Consider the following 21,682-nt stretch of genomic DNA (forward strand, 5'->3'; position numbering starts at 1 on the left):
CAAACACGTGTTGGGTGGAACATCGCTCTCATGTCCCTGTGCTCTTTATTGCCCTGCAAGGTTCTGGCCGCGTCACCACCTCCGTGTGTCTGCAGGGTCTGCCTGGTCAGGGTCCTCTGTGGGCCTGCCTGGAGGGGCCGGGTATTCCAGGAAAGAGCGGGAGCCCACGCAGCGATGGTAGAAGTGGCTCAGCGGCCGATGGATCAAGGTCAGGGAGGCGGCAGGCCTGGCGGCCACCTCAGGCATCCAGGGTGCGCAAGAGGCAAAAGCGCAGACCCCGGGAGCTGCGTGGGGGGGCAGGCTGAGGACTTGCGGGGGCGCGGCGGCCAGGCCCGGCACGGGCCAGGGAGGACTCATCTGGGCGGGAGGCCAGGCGCAGCAGAGCCAGGGGACCTCGGCTGGCTGGGCCACCTCTGCCAGGACAGGGACTAGAGGGACCAGAACCTGCGCGCTGGGATGCGGTGCGGGGGGCTCGGCTGCTGTCCGAGGAGGGGCCGGAGCGACAGAGTCAGTCCTGGCCAGGGCGGAGGCATGGTCGAGTTGCGGGTAGCTCGGGGTCCCCTGGATGTGCTCAGGATACGGTGGGAGGCCGTGCTGCGGCTCCGCGGCGCTGGGCGCCGGGCGGTGCCCCGGGGCTGCCGGCTCGCCGTCCACCTGCCCGGATGCTGGTTTAGTGTGCACTCTCGGCTGCATCCTCACCAGGAGGTGCGGGCAGTCTCTCTGGAACAGGGGACTGTGGTAGAAGTGTAACTGAGGTCGCAGTTGAGAGAGGAAAGGAAACCCCGAGTCACAAAAGAGCTGCTCGCAAGCAGCAGCCGCCTGGCTGGGCCCCTGGGCGCCCTCCCCCAGCCGACCCAAGGCCTCTTTGCAGAGAGCGGGACCCGGTCCCAGCAGGACGCTGGGCCCCAGCGTTTACACCCCCGAGACTCGCTCACTCACCATCACCTCTCGCCCTTGGAAAAGGACTGAACGTGGCCCCTTAGTATGAGCACAAGGCCCACGAAAGGGGACGTGGCGTTTGCAGGTACGAGACTGCAACAAGGTTCGGTAGCTTTCTAAGGAAGTGTCCGAATCGCCCCCTGGCCAGCGCCTCCAGGGGCCAGACCGGGGACGCTGACTGCTTCCCAGGAAGGGACCTGCGCCCCCACTCAGGTGATGCTCTGGAGCTATGGGAGTCAAGGGGGCACACAGACCTCCCCCCTCCCCCCGGCGGGCCACTGTCCCCGAGCAGGAGGACGGGAAGGGCCAGCGTTGCAGCAGTGGCCTCTTGTCCCCCGGTGTGACTGCGTGTCAGGCACGAGCGGCACTGCCCACGTGTCAGGAGTACAGGATGACACCTTGCCCGCGTGTGCTGTGAAATGATCACCACAGGGGGTCCAGTTCACACGCATCACCTCACACAGACACACCAAAGGGAAAAGGAGGAGGGAGAGAAGTGACGTCCTTGTGCTGAGAACGCTTCGGGTCCCCCCATAACAACGTCCCAACACAGCGCGCGGCACTGCCAGCTCCGGCCGTCACGCCGGTCCCCAAGTACCACCTTTAAAGGAAGCTCTCCCGACACGCCTGCCGCCGTCCCAGGCGGCCCGGGGGTTGGCACCCGCCCCCCCCCACCCCACCCCCCGGGCCCAGCGGCTCAGCCCCTGGAGAGGGCTCCTCCCCCGCCGTCCCCCGCCCTCCTTACCTCGCTCAGGACGTGGGCGGGCCGCTCCTTCGTGGACAGGTTGGTCACGCAGAGGGACGTGTGCATGTCCTGGTGCACTTTGCTGAATCCGTAGCGGTTAAGCTGGCGGATGAAGCTCTTCATACATTCTGTCTTGAACACCTTGTCTAGGCCGTCCCTGTCCAAAACCTCCTTTTGAAACAGCGGCCTGTTGATGCCTATGCAAGTCCCGTCCTCATTCCACCAAATGGACGCAAAGCGACTGCTGTTGACGATCGTCCACAGCTTCCTGGGAAAGGGGTGGAAGAGCAGGCTGCCTTCCCACACGGCCTCGCAGGCGGTGCGAGGCCTTTTCAACAAAGGCTCTTCCGTCAAATCCTGGAAGGAGGCTTCTCCAGGCAGCAGCCTGAGGTCAGGGTGCCCCGCGGGCACGGGCTGGTCCAGGGCGAGGGACTGGGGGGTGCAGCTTCCTGAGCCGAGGGCCGGAGCCGCTGTGTCGGGAGGAAGAGGCGCCTCGCCGAAGCCGGGTGCCCTGTCCGCGGCGGGGCCCTTCTCGTCCGCAGCCATGCGGAGCGCGGCGTGTCCCTCCGCCACGTAAACGGGACAGTGCAGCGCGGCCGGCAGCACCCTGGGCTCACACTCCCGCTCAGCCCCTCACAGAAGTGCTCCGGTTGCTCGGGGGTGACATCACAGCCCAGACAGCAAGTGACATCATAAAGGGCAGGCCCGTCAGCATGTCAGCCTCCTGCTTCACGCCCGTCATCGCAGGGGGCACGAAGACACTCGTGCACGGGTGCAGAGCCACAGGCCGAGCGCTCGTGCAAACCGGGCACGGCCTTCTGGTCCCGGAGCCCCCGGGCCAGGCAGACGTGCACGGACCCACGTGTGACCCACGAGGTCAGAAGTCCTCCTGTGTGTCCACTGGCCTTCCGGGCCGTGCACAGCACCCATGATTTCAAGCACGAGCAACGTCCGGGATGGGGCCCACGGTCAAGGGTGCAGGCACCCTGCCGTTTCGGCACCGTCACAGGCCTTGCAGCTGGTCCTCCACAGAGACCCTCTCCAGGCCCTGCCGTCGGTCCACAGGAGGTGCAGGGCAGGGGCTGCAGCGGTGATGGGTGAGCTCCTGGGCACAGAGGAGGTCAGGCCACTGTCCCCTGCGGCTCCTCAGCCTGCACGTGTCCACCCCAGGCTGGTCCCACTCTGCACACCTAGTCTCCCATCACCCGGGACGGGGCGGTCGCCCTGAGCCTTCACCCACGGTGCGGCTCACTTTCCGCCGACCGCTGTCCACGGGACCCCCGTCTGGGTTTGCCCAGGCCGTGAGTGCTGCCATCCTGCTCTGGGACCTGCTGCTCGGACATCAGACAGGCGGCCATGCACAACCGCCCGTCTGGCACGTTCTCCCCACGTGCGCGGCCACCTCCACTGATGCCCCCCACCCTACTCTGGTCACGGGCTCGAGGATCTTCCTGAGATTTCCACGACCAAGAAACGCCTCCAAACCCAATACGTCACCTTCCCACGGCCCAGGCGCCCAGCCCAGTGGGTGAGAGCGAGGGCTCGGCCAGAAGATGCCAAGGCCGGCACCACAGACCTGCTGATCCCCAGCTGCCTGGCTCACGCCCTCAGAGCCTCTGCTTCCCCACGAGGATACTCGTAGGAGCACGTGCTTCATGGGGTCCTGAGGAATCAGGGGGACATACAGCAGGAGGCAAGGTACCTGCCACTTAACTCACAGCTACCGTGGTTACGGAGAAGCGTGCTGTCTCACAGCGAGTTTGAATCTAAGGAGCTTAAGCAATGGTCCATCGGTGGCCCTTGGCTACCTGCAGGAAGCCTTCCATCACCAGCAAAAGTTGGCCTTCCTTGTCGATTCTTGCTGAAACGCCACCTGAGTTAACTGTCTCTAGGGACAGCTAGGGTGAGCTACCCAGAAATCACAGTGCATTTGGCATAGATGTAAGTGGTACTCGGTGCCCACGTGACTGGGCAATGCCTCAGGACCACTGAAAAGCCGAGTTCCACTTTAGAATGTCTGGGAACTTGCAAACACTCTCGGGCACCTCCTCAGCTGTCAGCATTGTGGCCGTGTGCTCCCCCGCCAACAGCCGAATCCCTGGGCCTCCCGCTTTCCTCTCTGTAGTGCATATTCTGGCTGTCCCTGGAGACTCCTGAGAGATGCTCACCCACCCCTGCTCCCCTCGGCTGCTGGTGGCGGCTCAAGGTTCCCTTTTGTGCTCGCTGACAGGACTTCCAGCATCCTGGACCATATCCAAATTAAGACCCGCACAGTGCACATGGAAAATGATGAACCAGTTTATTGAACAGCTAAAGGGGAAGAAAAGAGTGGATTGGGCTACATTTGCTATACACCAAGCAGGAAAGTTGGCACCATCCCAAGTGTCCCCCTTCAGATAGCACAGGCTTCCTACAGGCTGGCGCCAGGGCGGAGCGGTGGGCGCGGTAGATGCCAGCGGAGCCCGGTTTAGACAAGGTATCAGCTGCCCCCTCTCCCCCTCTCCCCTGCTCCCAGGTGACAATGCCGGGGCTCCTTTTACCTTCTTTTACTCACGGCCTGCTTGTTCCCATCACATCTGCTTTCTTCCCTCTGACTTGTGGCTGTACCCCCAGCTCCTGGAGTCGTGGTCCTCCTAGCTAAAAGCATGGGCCCAGCTTGGGGGCAGACACAAAGCCCCAGACCTCAACGCACACACTCTGATGGCCACGTTTAGTCTCGGCACCCTTCTCCAGTGCTCCAGCTTCCAGTCGTGCTTTATGGCTTTCTGCAAGTCAGTATTCCCAGCATGTTAGAAAAAAGCAGTTTCCTGCTTATTGTGGCCGTTCTGGCAGTAGCAGCTACTATGTTTGTGGAGAAATTGAAGGGGAAATGGCAATGTCCCATGAAGGGGTGGCACCCCGATGGGCAGGACAGGGGTGCCACTGGCCTCTACTTCTGCAACAGAACACGTATGTCTTCAGTACAAGCTTGTAAAAAAATACTTTAACAGAATATACTGTACAGAACTAGGATTTAACACGGTATATTACAACGCTAAAATATTTGTATAAATACTATACAGGCACGGAGTCACTCCATTAGAAAGGGCTCACCAATGGGGCCAGTAAAAACCCAGAGAGAAACGACGTCCACGGCAGGAGCATGGCCAGCTGAGGCAGCATGGGTGCACACGGGGCCCGAGGCCTATTCACAGTCCCCTAACTATGCCACAACAGGGGCATCTGAGCTACGCGGCCAGGCCGGCCTGGTTCAAAAATAATTTTTCAATAACACTTTTGATGGGAATTTTCACACTTTGAAAACCAGCTGTGTAGCCATTCCTGCTCAGCCCTAATCAGCCACCCAGGATGGCTCCAAGCCAGCTCCACAGGCACCTTCCCAGGGGAAATCACTTCTTCCCTCTCCACAGGCTCCCTCCATCAGATCCACAGCCGCTGACACGCACCCCACACCATGCTGCGTGTTCCAGGCCCCTGTCACCTGCGTGTCCTGTCGTGGTGAGTCACTGGTAGGCATTGAGTGCAAACAAGGCATGAGATGGAAGTCCCCGGAGACCCAGCTCCAGCTCCAGTTCTGGGGGTGGGGGAGGTGAACGGAGAGGCAGAGGAAGGCGGGAGAGTGCGGGCCAGGTCCTCTCACGATCTGCCCTGGAAGGGGCTGTCTAATCTGGCATTTCGATATTTAATTTGGGAGGTGGGAGGACATACTTTCCAGGGCTCTGGGTGATAACCACCCTGGTCTTCTTTCGAAACATAGGAGCAATCTTAGGAGGCTCTGGAACTGGCGTTTCTTCAGTTTCCTCATTACCTTCACGGTGGAGGTCGTAGGAAATGTTTCCATATTCTCTCAAAAATGGGCAGATTTCAAGCAGAAACTGACAGAAATCCTTGCGAATCCCAAACCACCCTGAAAAGGAAGAAATGTACTTTCTCAAACACTAGTCTCCATTGAATTTCAGGTTACTTTTCTTTCATGAATGAGAACTTTTCCTTGCACACTGTAGTGCTTTATCCTGATGTCTTGGGAATGAAGCCTGAGCAAGGCCTCAGTACCAACTAAGGGTAAGAAGGAAGCCCTGCAGCTCTGCAGCTCTGCAGGTGGCAGTCCTGGACTGGCAGCTACCAGATGTCTCCCTGGGGCCTGTTAGGGATGTGATCTTGGGCCCCAGCCCACACCTCCTGAACCAGAAACTGTGGCGGGGTGGCGGGGGGCAGTCCTGGGATTCTGATGGGTCCTCCAGTATGCGAACTACTGCTCTCACGAGCCTCAAGTATCTGCGGTGTCTGGACTATGTCAACATCCTCCAGTCTTCCCGGCCCAGAAGAAACACATGTGTGACAAAGAATGTCACCCAAGAAAAGGATCTCCATCACCCTCTGGAGTCCAGGAAGATGGCAGGCGTGTGTTGGTCCAGGCCTCAAAGCTCCTTCTCCAAGGCCCGTTCTTCTGGTCTGGGTACCACTAAACCGTCAGCTCAGCGCTGGCTCTCCTGGGGCAAAACCCCCGGTGGCATTCGTCTCCAGAAGGGCGTGCTCTGGGGCTACATGCAAAGGAGCTCAAAGTCTAGTGAGGAGGGGGCCCTCATCAAAGAGCACTTCAGAACGGGCTATCACAGCACACAGGTGGAGGGGGAGAGAAGCCGGGCACCACTGACAAGACTCGGAGACCTCAGGAATGACGCTGGCAAGAGCGAGGACAAAACAGACACTGGGTTTGGGTTAGGGTACGGGTTAGGGTTAGGGTACGGGTTAGGGTACGGGTTAGGGTTAGGGTTAGGTTAGGGTTAGGGTTAGGGCTAGGGTTAGGGTACGGGTTAGGGTTAGGGTTAGGGTACGGGTTAGGGTACGGGTTAGGGTTTAGGGTTAGGGGTTAGGGGTTAGGGTTAGGGTTAGGGGTTAGGGGTTAGGGGTTAGGGTTAGGGTTTGGCAGATGATGTGGATTTTCATCTCATCCTCAGGAGCCCCCGGGAAAAAGGAATCTTGGTCCCGGTGTTGCAGCGGAGGGGATGGGCTCAGAGAGGCTGCCTGCCGCGCTCAGGCCTCCCTCCGGTCATAGGGCCACGAAAGCAAGGCTGACGGCACGCCCTTCCCCTGGAAGACTCCAGGCCTTCTTCAGTCCTACCTTTCCCAGGGAAACTCCCTGACTGGGGTCCTTAGGCGCGTCTTTTCATAAAGTGGGGCCACATACACACACACACACACACACACACAGCCACGCATCAGGCACACAGACACACACGCACACACACAGTTCAAGCGCTTCGGAAATGCTGTGTACATACAGTGGTTTCCGCCTTTCTGCCCGAATGTGGTTGCCATGAGAGTGATCAAGGAAAGCCAGAGTGGGACAAATATCGGGACACAAGAGAACGCGTTGTGGCCGTCTAGCTTGTGAACCAGCAGGATCTAAAGAAAGAGAAACAGTTGAGGTTCTGTCGATGGAGCATCTGAAAACAGACCCTCTCTGAAGCCAGACTGCACTGCCCCTCCCTCGTCAGGTCTCGTAAGGGGGACGTTCGCTCCACAGGAGGCAATGGTAACCCTCCATTCTGGGGGAAAGGACAAGAAGAGCTTTCATATGGCTCTTCAGGACTAAGCAAAATCCATCCACCTACAACATTTCCAACATCAGGACTGTTCTGGGAAACTCTTGCTGCTGTTTTGTTGGAGGAGTCAACAGTGCCCACTCTATAATTCTCCACAGGGCTCCAATACAAAAATACCACATCCAACTTTCTCTTTCTAGAAGACGACAAATCGGGGCTTCCCTGGTGGCGCAGTGGTTGAGAATCTGCCTGCTGATGCAGGGGACACGGGTTCGTGCCCCGGTCTGGGAGGATCCCACATGCCGCGGAGCAGCTAGGCCCGTGAGCCACAACTGCTGAGCCTGCGCGTCTGGAGCCTGTGCTCCACAACAAGAGAGGCCGCGATAGTGAGAGGCCCGTGCACCGCAATGAAGAGTGGTCCCCGCTTGCCGCAACTAGAGAAAGCCCTCGCACAGAAATGAAGACCCAACACAGCCCAAAATAAATAAATTAATTAAAAAAAAAAAAGAAGACGACAAATCAATACATTCAGATGCGTGGTGGCTAGAAAGGTACACTTCTCACTGCCAGCCCCCAGGCCCCCAAAGAAAGGCCGCTCTGACTGTCCTGTGGTCCTCTGTTGGCAGGCTCGCCCGGGGAGCTGCTGTGCTGGGGAAGCGCAGGCTGCTGGGCCTCAAGAGTTCTGCCGAAAGCTTACCTCAAAAGTAAGGAGCGGCACGACAATGGTCATCCAGCTCAGCGCCATGGTGATGTGTGTCCTCCGTTGCTCCGCGATCACATCCATGGAGCGCAGGAACAGCACGGACCACACGATGTAGTAGAGGACCACCAGGCACAGAAAAGACATGAGAATCCACAGGGGGACACACACGACCTGAAGGGAGGAGGAGAGGAGAAAGGTCTTTAGGGTAGGCAGAGCCAACTCCTTCCTGGATCTCTGCGCTTCAGACGGTGCCAGGCCTGGATGGGGCCAGCGTGGGAAGAGGACCCGCTGCTCACTGTTGGGGTTGCCGTTGCCCCGGCAGCCCTCAGGGTGACGGGACTCGCGGCCACTGCCCTGAGGCGTGAGCTCGCTCAGCGGGCCCCGGGCTCTGCCCGCCTCCCCTCCACCCGCGCCCTGGCTCACCCGGACATCCCCTCTTCCCAGTCATTTCCCATCCTGCCAGAGGCACTGTGGCCAAAGGCTCCTTGGCAACCCGGGCTGCGCAGGGGGCCCAGGCCCTCCATGAACTTGCAAGTCGAGGCTGGGAGGCTTCCGCCACTCGGTCTCCGCTGCCTCGCCCAGGTGGGTTCTGTGTCAGTTGCTGTCATACCAGAAAGAGCTTGTTTCACCCTCACACACAAGCCCACACGATGAGTCCTGGGGGCCTCAGCAGGCTCCTCCCGTGTGACCTTTTCTCCCTTCTGCATGGCCCCCTTGGGTACATCTGTTGTCCCTTTGTTTTCTCTTACAAAACAGTAAAATTGACTGTTATCCTTTGGTGTCCGGTTCTATGACTTTTCACGCACACACGTATAGATCTGTGGAGCCTCGGGCAGGACACAGGACAGCTCCTTCACCCTGCCAGACTCCCTCGTGCTCTCCCATCACTGTGTCACCCCCTCGCCCCACCCATAACCCCCGGCAGCTGCTGCTCTGTCCTCTATCACGACACTTTTGTCTCTTCAAGAACGTGATGGAGATGGACTCATACAGCATGTAACCTTCTGAGGCTCCCTTCTCCCAATCAGCAGAACATCTCTGAGATGCCTGCAGGTTGTTGCGTGTATCTACACGTCACTCCTTTTCATTGCCGAGCGCTGCTCCACTGGGTGGATGCACCCCAGCCTGCTATCCAGTCACCCTGGGAAGGAGATGTTGGTGCTTTCCCACTTTTGGCAATTGCAAATAAGGCTGCTATAAACATCTGTGCCCAGGTTTCTGTGTGGCTGTACGTTTACATTTCCCCAGGGGAAACACCCAGGATTGGCACTGCTAGGTCACGTGGTAACTCCATGTTTAATTTATAAGAAATTGCCGAGCCGTTTTCCAGAGCATCCACCCAGTTTGGCATTTTTACCAGCGACGGGCGAGGGTCCGGGTCCCTCGGGCCTGCCCCAGCACTTGGTATTGTGGTTCTTATCTTTGCCATTTTGATGAGTGTGCTGTGGTACCTCATCCTTGTTTTTATTTGCTTTTCCCGAATGGGTAATGATGTCCTTTTCATGTGCTTATTCGCCATATGTATCTTCTTTGTGAATAGTCGGTTCGAGTCTTTTGTCAATTTTAAAATTAGGTTGTTGAGCTTTTAGAGTTTTGAGAGTTCTTGATGCTTTGGATACATGTCCTTGGTTAGACATCTGCTTTGCAAATATTTTCTCCTGGTCTGTGACCTGTCTTTTCATTAATTTCATTTTAATTTTGAGCTTCTTTTATAGACCATGTTGTTGGTGCCACTTCCGGGAACTCTTCACCTAACTCCAGATCCCTAAGATTTTTCTCCTATGTTTTCTTCTAACAGTTCTTTAGTTTTTACCTTTCGTTTTTAGACCCAGGACTTGAGTTGGTATATGAGTTTTAATCCTTCTGAGGAGCTCAGAGCTCCTGACTGGATGTTTGCTGTGCACAGCTTCCCCTTACGTCCCTCCTCCTAAAGCACGTCTGGGAACAGACTCACTTAGAGGCCTGGCCCTCGTGGGTGGAATGTTAGCGACCAGCCTCACTTGGTTTCTCTTGAACACTGTGGGAAACCTGCAATCTGGCTGCTTCATCTGCTGGGACTTGCACAGGACTGGGGCTGGAAAAATTCCTCTGTTCATCTTTAGAAAACATGCACAATTCCTAATCTTTTTTTTTTTTTCTGATTTCACCTTACACTAAAATTTTGGTCTTACCCAGATTTGTTTCCTCCATGGCACAACAGAAAGCTCTGAACCCAATTATTGTTCTCTAGACACAGCACCCTGAAGATGTAAGATGGGTGCCTGAACAGTATTTTTTATTATGAATGTTTTATCAAAGATTTTAGGCAGAAGGGATGGATCTTGTCTTTATTCACTAGAGAGGTAACTTATGTTCCCATATTTTCTTCCTTGTCACCAAATGAATATTTTCTTTTTTTTAACTATATTTTTTACCTTTGTTCTTTTTGTTTTTTTTAAAGGTGAACCATGTTAATCACAGACAATGTCTTATGTACAAAAGTACACATCAAGCAGGGTGGGGCCGGGGAGAAGACCCCAAACCCTGGCAAGACCTCGCCTCCCAGAGGCAAGATAATTCTTCTACCTTTTGTCTCATCTTCTTTCTATGCGTTACTAGTTGAAACCGTACTGTTTTCTCTAATTTGCAGCTTGCCATATATCTCTCTCTCTCCATCCATTCTTCTGTCTATCTATGCACGATCAGTTTTAACCGAACACCCATTAACAGAAGCAAGAGGTCACTCGCGTGACTCAGACTTCACCCCTGGCAGGAGTGTAAACTGGCACAGCTCTTTTGAAAAGGGAGTTGGCAGTGCAGTTTGTATTTCAAAACCTCAAAAAGTTCCCACCCTCTGGCCCAGTAATACTGTTTCTGTAGTCCTTGCTAGGAAAGCAATGAAAAAAAGAAAAACAGGCAAAGATTTTTATGCACAAAATTACATGCTGCAGCGTGATTTATGATTGTAAAACACCGGCAACAACCTCAATACTCGGAAATGAGGGGACAGTCTCATAAATGTATTTGAAGAATATTTTGCATCAATTAAACTTGAAAAGTCATGCTTATAAGAACCTTTTATTGACATGTAAAAATGCTTATAATACAACATTAGAACAACAAAGCAGGATACCAAATTATACATGCAGTATGATCTCAATTATCTTTATGAAACAATAAACCCCGAAACAAGGAAACAAAAAACACTAACCATGTTATCTCCCAGTGGATTATGGGTGATTATTATCCTATTACCTTCGCTTGCCTGTCTTTTCCGACATTTCTACAATAAACACGAATAACTTTTATAATAAAAAGAAAAGTTTATTTAAGGATTTAAAAAGTTACATACAAGCCACGGCCAGTGGATGATCTTGTCCAGTCTTAAGGCAATGAATATGAACTGGAGAATGTTGACAGAACACAGGATTTCTAACTAAAAATGAAGAGAAGAATCAGTTAAACAAAATAACGGTTGCATTCAATACCACAATTGTTTGGTTAACACACTAAAAGGCAATGCAAATTATAATGCAGCAAAAGTTTTATTATGTCAAGTTGCAACCTCCTGATTCTCAGCACCGGAGGAGCAAAGCAGTGCTGTGTCAAGGAGAAACCTGGCCCTGGCCTTGTGCCTCGTCCTCTGCTCAGTGGCTGCTCGGCCCTTTATGCTCATCCAGGCAATGGCCTGTCTCCAGGCTCGCCATCTGCAGAGACGCAATCTCTGGTGGTCTCCCCCAGCTTCCTTTCTGCGCCTACCCACAAACATCTCTGTCCTTAATCATCCCTGTACTGCTTTCTTCTTGTACCTGGAACTCAGCCTGCATCCCACCCCTTCCTTTCTGGCTCCTCGAGGACCCTGTCACATCAAGACATCAATTATGGATTCTTTATTGCATCTTTAACCCCACCACTCCACGATCCTTCCCAGAAGCACAGAAACATGTTCAACTCATTCCCATTCAACACAAAATAACCCCAAACCATCAAGCTCTGTGAGACACCATGGACACTCGAGTCCCTACGGCCACCCCTGCCACTCCAAGCTCCACCCACTGTGGCCCGGCCTCCACCCTCAGGACCACTGGGAAACTGCTTTCATCAAGGTCACCTGATCAGCTCTGCAGCGTCGGACCACTTCTGCAACGTGGGAGATTGCCCACCACTCCTCCCTCCTCCGAGGATCCCAGCGTGCAGTCTCGCCATCCTCCTGGTCTCTGACAGTTCCCTTTCATGTGCCTTTTCCTCTCCTTAAATGGTGATGCCCCCCAAAGCCTTAAACTCAGCCTCTCTCCCCACTGTAGAGACTCAGACACAAACACATGTGCTTTCACTCCCTCACCCTGCCCTGGGGTAGGGAGCAGAGCCAGCCTCCACATCCCTGGCCCGCGCGACCTCCTACTGCTCGCTTCTCCAACCTGTCTCCACCTTGGCCTTCCTGCTGTGGCCCAGAGCCGACCTCCCTGAGGCACTTCAGAGGAAGCCCTTCTCCCCCCTGAGTTCATTACCCCACCTCCCGCACCTTGCTGCCTTCACCCTGTCTCACCGGGAGCTACCGCTGCGGCCTGATTCCCCAAATCAGGACACAGGAGGGCAGCCCGCATTCTGTTTCCCACACCCTCGGGCTCAGGCACTTGGCCCTGTCCTCCACTGTGCAGACTTCTCTAGCATCCCTAGCCCGGCCCCCATCCCGACTACTCCTGCTTCCTCGGGCCCTCGTGCTCCCGAATGCCCCGCAGGCGGCCCTCCTTCTGGCTGCAGTGCTCACTGCTCTTCAAGGGCTCATCACTGCCCACAGGATGAAAGTCACAGGACGCCACGTGACCTGGCCCAGAGCTGCCCCAAAGTTCCCAGTTCCCAGGGCATTTAGCGACTCAGCAATTCTTTCTGAGGCCTCTGGGCCAAAAGAAACACCTAACAGTTCCACTGATTTAAGTCATTAGATCTAAACTGAGTACTTATCCTAAGTAGCCATCTAAAAAAAATCACCTCACGTTACTTGAAAGAAGAATATTATGTGTGTCCCATTCTTAACTAACGACAAGTAATTCCTGGTGGGACGTGTGTGCCTGTTGGCACTGCACCACTCCTCAAGACACTGCCACCCTCATCACCTGCTCTCCGTATGGATTTTTGCACAGTATTGCCTTCTCATCCCAGCGACTGCCAACAACTTAGACTCTTCCATGACACTATCGAAATGAATGCAGTGTGACCTAATAGTAAAGCCGTAAACTACATGGAGCTAGTAGCTCGTAGGGTGTCCCTACAGATGTCAGGGATCACTGCTTTTCCCTCAGAAATGTCTGGTATCCCATGGTGCCCCTGTGAGCTCATTATAGTGTCCTGGGAAGCTCAGCAATGCCTTGAGGACTGAGGACTGGCCCTTACTCAGCCCAATCCCTCTATGCAGACCCCCTCCTCCCCGGCTCCCTCCTTTATACTTCATGCTCCAGGCATTTTTTTTCTTTTTACTGTGGAAAAATACACATAATGTAAAACTTACCCTCTTCGTCTTGACCGTCTTTCAGGGTACAGTTTAATGGTGTTAAGTACGTTCATTCGTATTACCACCATATGACTGTGGCTGTGACACCATCACCATGTTCCACCTCTAGGACTCTCTGCATCTTACAAAACTGTGCTCCAGTCATATCTGAGTCACTGGTCCACTCAATATGACAGACTTTCTTCTGCATCTATGGCTTCTTATGTGTTATTTCCTCTGCCTGAAAAATACCATCCCCTTCCTACCTGCACAGGGCACCCTGGCTCACCCGGACTCCTCCTTCAGGGCTCTGGGGGAACCTAGCCCCAGTCACCCCCTAGCCAACGTAGGTACTCCTCCTGGGACACAAGAACCAGGAGGGAGCTCAACTCTTGGCATGTGCTTTCTTCTCGTAGGTAGATTGCCAAGTGTGACCACACTGCATTAGGAAAATACGGTTTCGTGCCCAGTATAGTCCTAGTCCTTGTATATGCTTTTACTTTCTAAGAAACAAAGTTCCAAATTTTCAGTTTTCTTAAACCTCCTCCTCAGCCCTCATCCGACAGTATTTATAGAACTTTCTGAGTGCTTTTCAACCTGGGTAATGCTGCTCACCTGCGGAAGAGCTAGGAAATGTGCAGGGGCCCTAATGGCTGTCACAATGACTTGAGGGAGCACCTCCGCTAGTGTTTAGTGGGCAGAGGTCAGGGATAAGTGTCCTGAAATGCAGGGCACAGTCCTGTTCAACAAAACATTTCCTATCCAAAACGCCAAGAGCATACCCAGCCCCACTGAGAAACACGGCCCCAAATAAGTAAAATCGAGAAGCTTTGATCTCAGTGATTTTGTTTAATGTAAGCTTTTATAAATGATTTTTAAAGCTTGGTTTTACTTCATTTTGCTCAGATAATAGAGAAAAATGCAAAGCAACAGAGGCACAAAGTAGACAGGTAAGTGTGACTGGGTGGAAATGGTGCCTCGAACTAATACAGGGAATACAGATTCAGGGGAAGTTGGATGAGTCTGGAGCTCGTGTAGAAATCGGAGTTTACAAATGCGAATTTAGGAAGTGAGAGCACGTGTGAACAAGATCATTCAGAGGAAGTGCACGCAGCGAGGACAGAAAACGCCCAGGACTAGAATCCTATGGAACAGCAACGTGCAAGGAGCGGACGGAGGAAGAATACTTCAGAGAAGGAGCTGAACGCAGGCAGAGGTGGCCAGACTGGTCGAGGGACCAGGGGTGTCAGGAGCTACAGCGCGGCCAGCGGCCAGACAAGATGGGGGCTCAAGAGGCCCCCGGATGAGGCCACAGGCCACGGGGAGCACGTGCCGGAGCAGGGAATGCGGGGTCCCTGCCGCACTGCTTCCCAGAGCCTTTCTGTGAGGAAGGAAGATGCACGAGAGGCAAACAGAGGCCTGAGGGGGTATTGCTGCTGTTTTCCGTTTTCCCTTTCAGGTGAGAGAGCGAGGTCGCCGGAGAGTGGACCAGTTCAAGAGCAAATTCTTGGAGGACCCGACGGGGCAGAGGGTCTGAAGCGGGAGGGCAAGCGCAGGGAGGTTGAGAGCAGGCCCCCAGGGCTCCCCTCCCTCCATGGCCGCCCGGACCAGGGCTGAGGGGTCGCTCTCCCCGTGCCAGGCACAGCCGCTCCTGTCGCTCGGGTCCCTGTTCCCAGTGGTGCCCCGGGGCCTGGCTCCATCACTCTCCCACTGTGGGTACCTCCCTCGCCAGGTTCACGTACCCTGAGCTGCCACCCACCAGCTCCCACTCTCCCTTCTGACCAACTGCGGTCTTCTTCCTCCGCTCTCGACCCGCGCAGCTCAACACGGCATCCACAGTGTCCAGTTTCCCCCCTCGAGCCATTCTGGACCCGGCTGTGGGCCCTCAGCTTCTGGGCAGTTCGGCGCACGGGCTTTGGAGTCGGGCTGCCTGCAATGGAATCCTGGCCCTGCCCCTGGATAAGCGGCCAGGAACAAATTCCCTACCCTTTCTGGAAACCAGGGGTGGCAAGTGCAGCCACGTCACGGGGTTGCTGCAGATCTTCAATGAGATCCTACTGCATGGAAGCGTCCAGCCCCGGGCCTGGTACGCAGCAAGTGGCCAATACATGTTATCTGCTAACCAGGGAGCAGACAAAGTGCTGGTCATGGGGTCTGGGGTGCTGTGCTGGTTAGTTTTACACGTCAGCTTGGCTGGGCTGTAGTACCCGGTCATTTAACCAAACTATGATCTAGGTATTGCTGTAAGGGTACTGACTTTAAGAAAAGGAGATTTTCCTCCATGACGTGGGTAGGTCTCATCCAATCAGTTAAAAGGCCTGAAGAGCAAAAACTGAGGTTTCCTGGAGAGGGAGATATCCTGCTGAGTCTCCAGCCCGCCAGCCTGCGCCATCAATTTCAGACTTGCCAGCTCCTTCAAATAAACCTCCCCATGTGTATATCTATCTGCACATCTACATCTATATCTACATCTACATCTATCCTACTGGTTCTGTTTCTCAGGAGAAGCTGGCTGATCCACGTGGGCAGGGAAAGACGTGAAGCTGGAAGAAGCCTGATGGCCTCAGTGAAAAACCAGCGTTCTAAGTCAAGAAAGAGAAACATGATTATTTCCATCATCTTTCGTTTCCTTATGTACCATGATCTAGCGTTAGTGATCAACCTCTTCCTAACCAAGGACAAGAAGTCTCCATTACAATAACTGACCAAACGATTTTGCATTTTAAAACCTTCTTAAATATACGAAAGCTCACCTCCAATGACCTGTCATGTCGAAAGCCCCAAACACAAGCTGCCACAGACACTGGGGAAACGAAGAAGAGCGGCATGAAGACCAGGAGCCAGAAGTGGCTGCCTCGCTCGATCCTGTCGCAGACCAGCACTTCGAACAGCAGCAGCAGCAAGTGGATGCCCACCGCGATCAGCATCGCCTTGAACTCCACACACGTCTCCCCTTCTGCTCTGGAAAGGGACAGAAGGAGAAGAAAAACACCCTCAGTTTGGAGTCTCCATAACAAGCAAGCAGCTCAGGGCAAATACCAACTTCCGTGGATACTAAGGACTGTATTTGTAAATTTAACAAAAGGCTAAGGAAAATCAGGTAGAAAGCTAAATCAACATTCCTCCTTAATAGGCAATCTTTCAAACATCAAAGAACCACTACAGGACAAGAAATGAACATTTACAATCAAACCAGACTTAGACTTTGAACGGAATAAAGATATTCTCAGAAGCAACAGCCACAGTTATTATTTCCTCACGGTGCACATAAACACTCTGGTTCATAACTTTAAGTTCAACGACTTCCAAGATTATTTAAGCTGATTGCTTCCACTGCTAAAAACTGAAATGTCCCTTAAATCTCACGATCCCTGTCTCTCAATGAATTAAAAACCATGTAAATCACATTTCATGCAATACTATCAAAATAACTCCAGTTTTATGAATAAGTGTGTGCTATATTTCAAGAAAATACAGTAACTGTTGTTGGGTGCTATTTTAAAATGCAAATAAAATTGCGAACGCCTTTTTATTTCCCTTTCTATTCCACTAGGATGAATTGACACCTGCACATGATAAAGAAGAGCCATTAAAACTGTTCTTTAAATCAGTTAAAGCTGCCTAAGGATCATGCTTGGACTTAATAGGTTAACAATTAAAAACATAATAAGGCCACTAATTAGGAAAATGCTTAACAACGCATTTGCAAGGCTGACTGTGCTTCATTCAAAATACAGATGAACATTTGTGATGTGTCATGTTGGTGATGAATACTTGTAAATTTAGGACACAGAGAAAATGAGGTCAGTGGTTATTTCTATAGGACACAACAATGTTCCATTGGACAGTACTGACACTAGAATGACCATGTCTGTACATCCAGGACATTCAACTACACACATACAATTCCTTTTCTTAAGGGAATCTTGAAAGGAATCTTAAATGTAACCAACAGAGAAAAGCTCAGATAGCTTCTAAATAACTAGTGGAACTTAAAATGTTTAGCTATGTAACTTTTCATTCTTTGAGTAGCAAACATTAGATATCTGAAAATACCTCATAAAAAATAAAAGATTTATGGCCACACAGGTAATCTTAAAAAAGAAAAACCTAAGAACTTAAAAAATCTAAGCTACACATGAATGTCCCCCATCTGCCAGGGCTCTTTGTGTAGCTGTTTTCAAGTTCTTAGATACGTATGCGGTAACATATTTTACTCGATCTAAATCTCGTTTTTAAAGTTCATAACAAAGATTTAAACAAGTTGAGATGGTCCCCACTTGTACACTTTTCTCACATGAGCAGCTGCACTGCCCCCTCTTCTCTCCCCACCTGCCTACCCGGCATTTCTTCACTCCTCATCTTCCTGGTGATGGTTTAGAACAGCCCCTCACTCTCAAGTCCCCCTCTTCTCTCCCCACCTGCCTACCCGGCATTTCTTCACTCCTCATCTTCCTGGTGATGGTTTAGAACAGCCCCTCACTCTCAAGTCCCCCTTTTTCCTTTCCAAAGTTCCAAACTTTGTGAGGGAGGGCAGAGACTCTTGTGGGCCCCAGCAGCACCAGGCTGCACACTGGAGTGAGCTCACGACAGGAACTTGGACCAGAAGAACACCGTCCAAGAAGAAAGGCGTGAGGGGAGGTGGGGGTGAAGGTAAAGGGTACGCTCTGCCCGGCCCCCAAGGCTCTGCTCTCCTTCACGGCATCTGGGTCTCACCTTTTCCTGTCTTAGGACCTAACTGTTTCCTGGCCAAGCTGCCTCCTCCACACTAACAGTCCTAAAACCCCAGGACTAGGAGATTGGGACAAGGGGAGACCCAGTTCCAGGACTGAGTGGAGAAGGATATATCCCTGATGGCCAAAGCTAGACCTGTGGTTTGTAGAACTGCTCCTACAAACATGATGGTTTTATACGTCCTTGTCTAGCACGGTATAACAGTTCTATACTTTGCCTGCATGTTAGATTACTTAAGCTTTTGTAGGCTGGCTAGGAACTTAAGCACCTAAAATAAGAGTGCATTTGTTAAAAAGTGGATAGCAAACACTTAATTTTTAAAAACTTAGAACAGAACTCAGCTTGCCTATATTATAGTTCTTATAAAACCTCAGAGAGGTAGAAAAGAAAATAGTCCTGACTTTTGATAAAGTGAAAAACAAGATACTGCCCACCCCCCCGGCTCAGAGTAGAGACCAAAAGGTTTTATAAAGCAGTATTACCGATATTGCGGATTTCGTGCCCAGACTCCAGTTCCAACTGAGGCTCCAACAATGACCATTAACTTCCACAGCCATATTGGAGCAAAGACAGCCCAGTAACTCCACTGAATGATGCCATCCAGACGAAGGGCCAGCAACACAGAGAACAGCAGCAGACAGGCATAGATGAGGAATTTACTAGGAGAAAAGCAAAATGATTAAAGAGGATTCGTACTTACAAATATGTGATATTAAAATGAGGAGTAATAACAACATTGCTTTTTAGCACATGAAAAGAGTCACTAATTCAATAATCATATATCAAAAATTCTATGTAGAAGACATACTGTTGTTAGAGGATAAGACAAATATAAAGAAGACTAAAATAAGTTTCCTGCTTCCCAGGGCTTCCTGGTAGGAGGGAGTCCACACAGAAACATATACTTACAACACAGCATGGCATGTGCCATAATGGTTCTATGGGTGGAGTGTGACGGCAGCCCAGAAGAAGAAATACGGATTCTGTCTGGGGGGACTGGGAAGCAGACAGGTGATGACCCTGGAGCTGGTTCTGGAGGATACATGGAAAGCTGCCAGGCAGGAAAGGATAGGAGCTGAGGAAGCACTCCAAGCGGAAGGAACTAGCCATCAAGACATGGAGACTGAAAAAAGTGGACAGGTTCAGGATATGGTCAAGTTCTGTCACTGACTAATTATTTGATTCTATTTTTAAACAGGTAGCCATCTGCCATATTCATATATAGTAATATTTTAGTATATGTATTATCCTTTTTGTGACTGAATTATACATATAAACATACACTCATATTTCACATAAAAGGGACTTCATGAAGAGGATGTTTTTAAAATATTAATTAGAAATTACATTGTTGAGGACTTCTACTTCCAGCTTTGATACAGTAAGAGGGATGGAGTTTTCCTTCCCACCTTAAACAAGAAACTGGACAAAATATATGAAACAACAGTTTTCAGACAGTGAACAACAGGCAGTGAAGGACCGTGATGGCAGAAAGAAAGAAAACAAAGGAGATAAACTCTATCAATGCCCCAGCTTACTGCCTGGAGGCAATTTCCAGACTGCAGTAAGAAGGCAGTTAAAACCCAACCCCATTGACAATTACATGAAATATAAATGGTCTAAATACCAATTAAAAGACAAAGATTGTCAGGCTGGATTTAAAACAGCAAGATAACTCTATGCTATCTATAAGAAACCTACTTTATCTATCTACAAAGTGACAGATAGATAATAAGGACAGAAGAAGTTATACCAGGCAAACACTAACCAGAAGAAAGAGTGACTTTACTAATATCTGTTTTAGTCTTCTATTGCTGCTATAACAAATTACCACAAACTTAGCAGCTTAAAAGAACGCAAATTTATTATCTCACAGCTGTGTGTGTCAGAAGTCCAGACAGGTTTAGTTGGTTTCTCTGCTCAGAGTCTCATAAATTAAATCAAGATGTCAGTTGACTGGGCTCTTCTCAGGTGACTCTGGGAAGAATCTGTTTCCAAGTTCATTCAGGTTGTTGGCAATCCTGTTTCTTGTGGTTGTAGGGCTAAGATCTTAGTTTCTTTGCTGGCTGTCAGCTGGAGGCTGCCCTTAGGTCCTAGGGTTCTCTCTCTGAGAAGAACATAGGCCTTTACATTCAAAGCCAGCAGCAGCATATTGAATCTTTCTCATGCTTCTGACTTCTTTTGCCATATGGCTCCTGCTTCCAGAGAAAGTGCTATGCTTTTAAGACCTCATGTGATTAGATTGGGTCCACCTGGATAATCCAGGATACTCTTCCTATCTTAAAGTCCACAACTGTGGTAGGCAGAATTCTAAATATGTTCCCCAAGATTCCTGTCCTCAGTTATTCAGTCAAGCACTAATCTACGTACTACCATGAAAGGACTCTGCAGATGGAATTAAGGGTGCTAATCAGCCAACTTTAAAATATGGAGATTATCCCAGATTATCCAGTTGTGTCCAGTGTAATCATATGAGCCCTTAAAAGCAGAAGAGGAAGGCATACAAGTAAGTCAGAGAGATGTGGCAGAAGAGGAGAGATAAGGCAGAAGGGGAAGTCAGTGAGATTCCAAAAGTGAGAAGGACTCCACCTGCCTTTGCTGGCTTTGAAGATGGAGGACGGGAGTCATGAGCCAAGGAATGCAAGCCGACTCTAGAAGGTGAGAATAACTCCTAGCTGACAGCCAGCAAGGAAATGGGGTCGTCAGCCCTACAACCACGAGGAACTAAATTCTGACAACAACCCAAATGAGTTTGGAAGCAGATTAATCTCCAGAGCCTCAAGAAAGGTACAGAGCCCTGCTGACACCTTGATTCCAGCCTTGTGAGACTCTAAGCAGAAGATCCAACTGAGCCATGCTGTACCTGTACTTCTGACCTACAGAACTATGAGATAATAAGTTTGTGTAGTTTTAAGACACTAAATCTGTGGTAATTTGTCACGGCTGCAATAAAAACTAATACTGTAACCTTAAAGACATCTGCAAAATCCCCTTTACCGTGTAACATAACATATTCATAGGTTCCAGGGCTTAATGGCCTGGATGTCTCTGGGGGAACCATTCTGCCTACCACGATATAAGGTTAATATATATATATATATATATATATATATTTTTTTTTTTTTTTTTTTTTTTTCGGTACACGGGCCTCTCACTGTTGTGGCCTCTCCCACTGCGGAGCACAGGCTCCGGACGCGCAGGCTCAGGCGCTCCACGACACGCAGGATCCTCCCGGACCGGGGCACGAACCCACGCCCCCTGCATCGGCAGGCGGACTCCCAACCACTGCGCCACCAGGGAAGCCCTAAGATATATTTTTGAACAAGGAATATTACCAGGGACAAACAGGAGCATACATAATGATAAAGAGGTGATTTGTGTTGGAGGAGGATCTAGCAACTGTAAATATTTATGTACCTAATAGCAAAGCTTCAAAATACACGTAGAAAACATTAATAATTAAAACATTAAGGAGAAACAGAAAAATCCACAACTATTACTGGAAATTAACACTTCTCTCTCAGTAACTGATAGAACACATAGAGAAT

At 51.1% G+C, this 21,682-nt stretch overlaps 2 protein-coding genes across 2 annotated transcripts in view; both read right to left on the reverse strand.

Moving 5' to 3' along the window:
* Positions 1 to 72: 72 nt before the first annotated feature.
* On the reverse strand, positions 73 to 2,423 carry LOC149744160 (heat shock transcription factor, X-linked-like). Its single transcript, XM_089903922.1, has 2 exons — positions 1,642 to 2,423; positions 73 to 914 (listed from the first exon to the last, which is right to left on the reverse strand). The coding sequence occupies exons 1-2, from the start codon at positions 2,228 to 2,230 to the stop codon at positions 73 to 75; spliced, it is 1,431 nt and encodes a 476-aa protein (XP_089760048.1). The 5' UTR covers positions 2,231 to 2,423.
* Positions 2,424 to 3,966: 1,543 nt separating this feature from the next.
* The window catches only part of TMEM185A (transmembrane protein 185A), a 31,336-nt gene continuing 13,620 nt past the window's right edge, over positions 3,967 to 21,682 (reverse strand). The window contains exons 2-7 of the mRNA XM_022561116.3: positions 18,617 to 18,793; positions 16,154 to 16,361; positions 11,265 to 11,348; positions 7,928 to 8,104; positions 6,967 to 7,090; positions 3,967 to 5,591 (exon numbers count right to left, since the gene is read on the reverse strand). Of these exons, the coding sequence (XP_022416824.1) occupies positions 5,347 to 5,591; positions 6,967 to 7,090; positions 7,928 to 8,104; positions 11,265 to 11,348; positions 16,154 to 16,361; positions 18,617 to 18,793 (1,015 nt within the window). The 3' untranslated portion in view covers positions 3,967 to 5,346. The remainder of the gene's footprint in view (positions 5,592 to 6,966; positions 7,091 to 7,927; positions 8,105 to 11,264; positions 11,349 to 16,153; positions 16,362 to 18,616; positions 18,794 to 21,682) is intronic.

The sequence above is a fragment of the Delphinapterus leucas genome, chromosome X (assembly GCF_059928025.1).
Source record: "Delphinapterus leucas isolate spDelLeu-1000000601 "Yukka" chromosome X, BTC_Dleu_Yukka2, whole genome shotgun sequence".
Lineage (NCBI taxonomy): Eukaryota > Metazoa > Chordata > Mammalia > Artiodactyla > Monodontidae > Delphinapterus > Delphinapterus leucas.

Excerpts from the sequence above, each read along its gene's own strand:
- LOC149744160 (XM_089903922.1), bottom strand. The coding sequence starts at position 2,230 with ATGGCTGCGGACGAGAAGGGCCCCGCCGCGGACAGGGCACCCGGCTTC. Across the intron at positions 915-1,641 it reads GGGAGGAGCCCTCTCCAGGG|AAACGCTGGGGCCCAGCGTC; the intron begins GCTGAGCCGCTG and ends TCTCGGGGGTGT.